This window comes from Myotis brandtii, unplaced genomic scaffold (assembly GCF_000412655.1).
Source record: "Myotis brandtii unplaced genomic scaffold, ASM41265v1 scaffold786, whole genome shotgun sequence".
Lineage (NCBI taxonomy): Eukaryota > Metazoa > Chordata > Mammalia > Chiroptera > Vespertilionidae > Myotis > Myotis brandtii.
Window position 1 is genome coordinate 609,755 of NW_005371157.1, and position 4,559 is coordinate 614,313.

The window sequence follows — 4,559 nt, forward strand, 5'->3', positions numbered from 1 at the left end:
ACCTGAGGCGGCTGGGTGGCTGGACGGGAGGGGAGGGGGCCCTGCCCCGTGTCTGGGGGCGGCGCGGGGCCTTGCCCCAGGTCTGTGCCTTTGCCTGTGAGCTAGGGCTGGTTCCAGCTGTCCTTGCCTCCTGCCCTGGGGGATGGGACGGGAGGAGGGGCGGGGCCAGCCTTCCCAGCAGCTGTCCCCCCACCTCCAGACTCAGCCTGCGGAAGGGGATGCGCGTGGACACGTAGAGGGCTGCCTGCCCACGTGGAGGAATCGGCTCTGTGGCCGTGGTGTGGGCCCACCCTGGGGTGGCATTGATCTCCCAGCTGTGTGTGGAGACCTGCCGATCACTTCGTGGGTCAGGAGCTGAGGCGGAAAAAATGCCGGCCCGTTCCCGCGGGGATCCGGGGCCCTTATGAGCGCCGTGGGCAGGTGGAGCGCTGTCGGGTTCTCGGTCCACCTGGGTGACTGCTGCTTCCCTGCTTACGGGGCTCTCTCCCTCCTGGAATCTGGCTGTGTTACTGGGCCAAAGGTCAGGGGTCACGGGAGGCAAAGAACTCAAACCACTTGCTAGCCTGGCCCCACGGGTGACTTCCTGGGCCTCATTGAGGAGACGTGGAAGTCACACTAGGCCGGGCCCTGGCTGTGACCTACCTTCTGCTGTGGGTCTCTGACCACTGCAGCCCATGGCCAGGTGGTCAGAGCGAGCAGCAGGCCACACAGCCAGGCTCCCTGGGCACTGGCCGGGGTGGGCCCACCTTCCGAGCAGCAGGGCCCGTCGTGGCCGGGATGGGCTCCGTCAGGCCTGCGTGAGCTAGAGCTGCTGTGTCGGCCTGGACTCTGAGGAGCCTGTGGGGCCCACCTGCTCCTGGACCCATCCTCCTCCTTGCCCATCACACTGTCCCTCCACGTCACGTCCCAGCCCCTGCCCCTGGGCCTGACCCCTGCCGTGTGTGTCCACAGGAGCGGGACGGCATGCGCGCCATCCTGGGGTCCTACGACAGTGAGCTGACCCCGGCCGAGTACTCGCCCCAGCTGACCCGACGGATGCGCGAGGCCGAGGACATGGTGCAGAAAGTGCACGCCCACAGCTCGGAGATGGAGGTGAGTGTGCGGCCCTCTGGCTCTGTGCCCGGGAGGAGGCCCGGGAGGGCTGTGCGGGACAGCCCAGCAGACCCTCCTCCTAGCGCAGCCTCCACACGCACTGACGCGAGGTGCGCAGGGCGGGCTCTGGCGTCTCCACGCGGGGGGTTCCCTGTCTGCCCGCATGTGCCCCCCTCCCCGTTCATCACGAGGCTGACCGCCTGCACCGCCAGTGCCCTGTGTTCAGGTGTTTTGTATGTCGGGTGACGAGGGCTGGCAGTGTCCTCGAGCTCACTGCAGGGCCCCCCCCCCCCCCACGCCTGCCACAGCCTGAGGCTGTCAGCTGGGGCCTAGCCCTCCCCGTGGGGGTCTGAGGCAGCTGGCGCTGGGCCACCTCTCCGCTGTCTCCACTTCTCCAGTCCCACCTCACGGGGACACTCAGCCTGGTTTGCCTGGGCAGGCCCAGGTCGGCAGAGAAAGTCCCCGACTGCCATGGTCAGCATCGGTCACCCAGCCTTCCCTCTGCCTCCTGGAGGGAGAACCTGGGGAGGGGGTCCCAGGCTTGCTGGCTCCACCACCCTGCTCGGCCATGGCCACAGGAGTGCACGCGCCATCCACACCGGGCCCCGTCACTCCCCCTTCCTCTGGACAGGTGCTGATGGGCCTCCCCAGGCAGGCCGGCCCTTCGCTGGCTCCTCCCCTCCGCCCAGGCCCACTGCCCCCGGTCTTTGTTGTGATGGAGATCCCGGCCCGCAGCTCCTGCTCCCTAGAGCCCTCCCTCCCTGAGGCAGGGTCACCCCAGAACAGCCTCCACGCTGTGGACGCTGCTCAGGGCCCCCCCAGCAAGGGCGCTCACGGCCCGGGCAGCGAGGGCCATGGCTCTGGGCCTCTGGGGCCTGCGGGGCAGGGCGGTGTATTTCTGGCCGTTGGGTCCTTCCCCATACAGCCCCCTCTGGACCCGATTCTGCACAGCAGACCCCCTTCCACAGCGGCCCCCAGGCCTGAGCTGCCGTCTGGGAGCCCCGGGCACGCGGTGGGAGCCGGGCACTCCTGGGCTGGGCCAGTGGGCACTGTCTCCTGGCCTTCGGCGGGTCAGCCCACTGTGAGGAGAGGCTGACCGCCTCCAGGTGTTGCAAATGGTGCTGCACCCCCTGAGGGAATAGAGGTGGTGGCGTCAGACCACTCCTGCTGGCAGCTGCACACCTCCAGGCCCCCACCAGGGGGCAGAAGACAGAGTCGCCCACCCTGCTCTCTCTTGGCCAGGGTGGGACGGGATGTACCCAGGGAGCGCCCGGAAAGGAAGGGGCTGGACAGGACAGGACGGGGCTCTTCCTCCTGCGCGTGCCAGGACCTGCTCTCCTCTCCAAGGCTCTCTGGGACCTGGGCTGGGAGGGTCTCATCCCCTCTCCCCTCCCCTGCCCTGTACCCTCCCTCTCCTCCCCTCCTCTCCCCTGGCCCTCCTGCTGCTGCCCCTCCATCTCCCCTCAGTCTCCGCTGACCTGACTGCACCAGGCCCATGTGCACAGGCCGCGAGCAGGAGGCCCCGGCTGCTCCCAGCCAACGAGGACCAGTGGGACCTGCACGGCCCCTGGTGGGCGGTGGCTGATCTGCCCGGTGCTGAGTGCTCCCCTGGGGAGAAGCTGCAGGGGGTGGGGGGCCACCTGGCACATCTGGGGGGCCAGGTGGGTCTGGTAGGCTGGGTAGCGATACCCCCTGTAGGGTCCGCAGGGTCCCCTGCTCCTACAACACCCAGGACCCCAGTCCAGGCCCCCAGTCCAGGCCGTGCTGGCTGCCACCACAGGGGGCGCTGCTGTCAGGGCTGCTGGCCAGGTTAGGACCCAGGGTCGAGTCAGAGGGCCCGGCCAGTGGCAGCCAGAGCAGGGCAGCCTCCTCTCGAGGAGAAGGGGCACGGGAAGTGCTCCCTCATCCCTGTGCATCCAGCGGCCTGAGCACCGGGGCGGCCTCACACGGCCCTGCAGGATGCAGCCTCCAGGCCAGGACCAGCCCCTCACAGCACACAGACGCCTAGGGAGGCCCCGCTGACCCTCGGCCCACGGTGCTGACCCTCGGCCGTGTGCCTCTGCCCCCGGGCCGGGCTGCTGTCTCTTTGCAGTTGAGGGGACTGAGGCCAGGCCTCCAACTCGGCGGGCGCAGGCTGTCCCTGGAGCACCAGTGTCAGCGGGGGCGGCCACGCTCCAGCAGCAACCCTGAACCTTCCTCCCCAGGCCCTGGGTGCCACCCCCATCACCAGGCTGGGCTCTGCCTTCCTGCTCCCCGGGGTCCCTTAGTGGGCAGAGCGCCCTGGAGGGCCTGCAGCTCCTGGGGCAGACGGGCCCTTGCACGGGTCGCCCAGTCCCACCCAGCCCTGCAGCCCCGAGGAAGGAACAGGCTGGGAGGTGTCCCGGCTTTGTCCTCACCCCCAGGTCGCTCAGCCACACGCTGGACTGCAGCCCCTGCAGCCCTGGGTGGGTGCCCTCCAGGCCCCAGGAGGGCCTGTCCTCTTCCTGGTCAGTAGGCAGAGCTGCATGCCAGCCTCTGAGCACGGCCCCCACCCGGAGAGCTGAGCGCTCTCGGCGCTGCAAGCAGCCCATTAGCTGAGCATCGGGTATTGACAAGTAAAGTCATGTAACTGCACAGACTCATTTGCTAGTGGTGCCATAGTGCCTTGCAGCCAGCTCATCCGTCACTCGTGCCCGCATGCGAACATCTGTGCACTCGCGCGGGGGCCTGCAGGGAGACGCGCCGCCACGGCTCCCTCCCACGCCTGGCCTGTCATTGTCCGAAAGGCAGGGCCCAGGGCCTCCGGGGGAGGGATTGTCACTGGCCCCGCGGGAACTCCAGTTGTGCTAACGGAGGTGGGGACACCAGCTTTTCTCGCGCTCTACCACCTCCGCCTTTGCTTTTCTCCTTCCCTAGTGGTCTTCTTCCCTCCTTCCTCGTTTCCTCTCTGTTCTCTGTTCATGTCTGCCTGTCTATAGCTTTGGCCCTCTTGCTCTCTGCTCTCTCACCGCGTTTCTCTGCCCCTCTCTCCCCCATGGCCTCTCCCCCGTCCCTCAGGCCTAGGCTCCTGTTCTCACGCAGGGCCAGCAGCTTCCCCCGTGAGGGGCCAGACAGGGAATACAGTGGGGCCTTGACTTACGAGTTTAATTCGTTCTGAGGCCGAGCTCGTTAAGGAGCTCGTTAAGGAGCTTGTTAACTCAAATTACTCTATCAACTCAATGCAAAAAATCGGCCGAGAGACAGCTGGTATCTCAAAAAACTCGTTAGTCTGGACACTTGTAAGTCAAGGCCCCACTGTACTGTGGGCCGGGCGGCTCCACGGGCTCGGGCCGGGCCACTCAGCTCTCAGCTGCATCTGGGAGCCGGCTGTGGGCCAGTCAGACTCACTGACAAAACGGGGGGCTGGGCTGGGCGCAGGCTGTCGAGGGCACAGCCCTGTCCCGTGTTCAGGGGACCTGCTGCTGGGTGAGGCGCAGGACGGCCAGGCC

At 67.5% G+C, this 4,559-nt stretch overlaps 1 protein-coding gene across 1 annotated transcript in view; it reads left to right on the forward strand.

Annotated features, from left to right (window-relative positions):
- Positions 1 to 4,559, forward strand: part of MAD1L1 (MAD1 mitotic arrest deficient-like 1 (yeast)) — a 150,711-nt gene that overhangs the window by 99,331 nt on the left and 46,821 nt on the right. Inside the window, exon 11 of the mRNA XM_014530985.1 lies at positions 952 to 1,092. Coding sequence (XP_014386471.1) covers positions 952 to 1,092 — 141 coding nt within the window. The remainder of the gene's footprint in view (positions 1 to 951; positions 1,093 to 4,559) is intronic.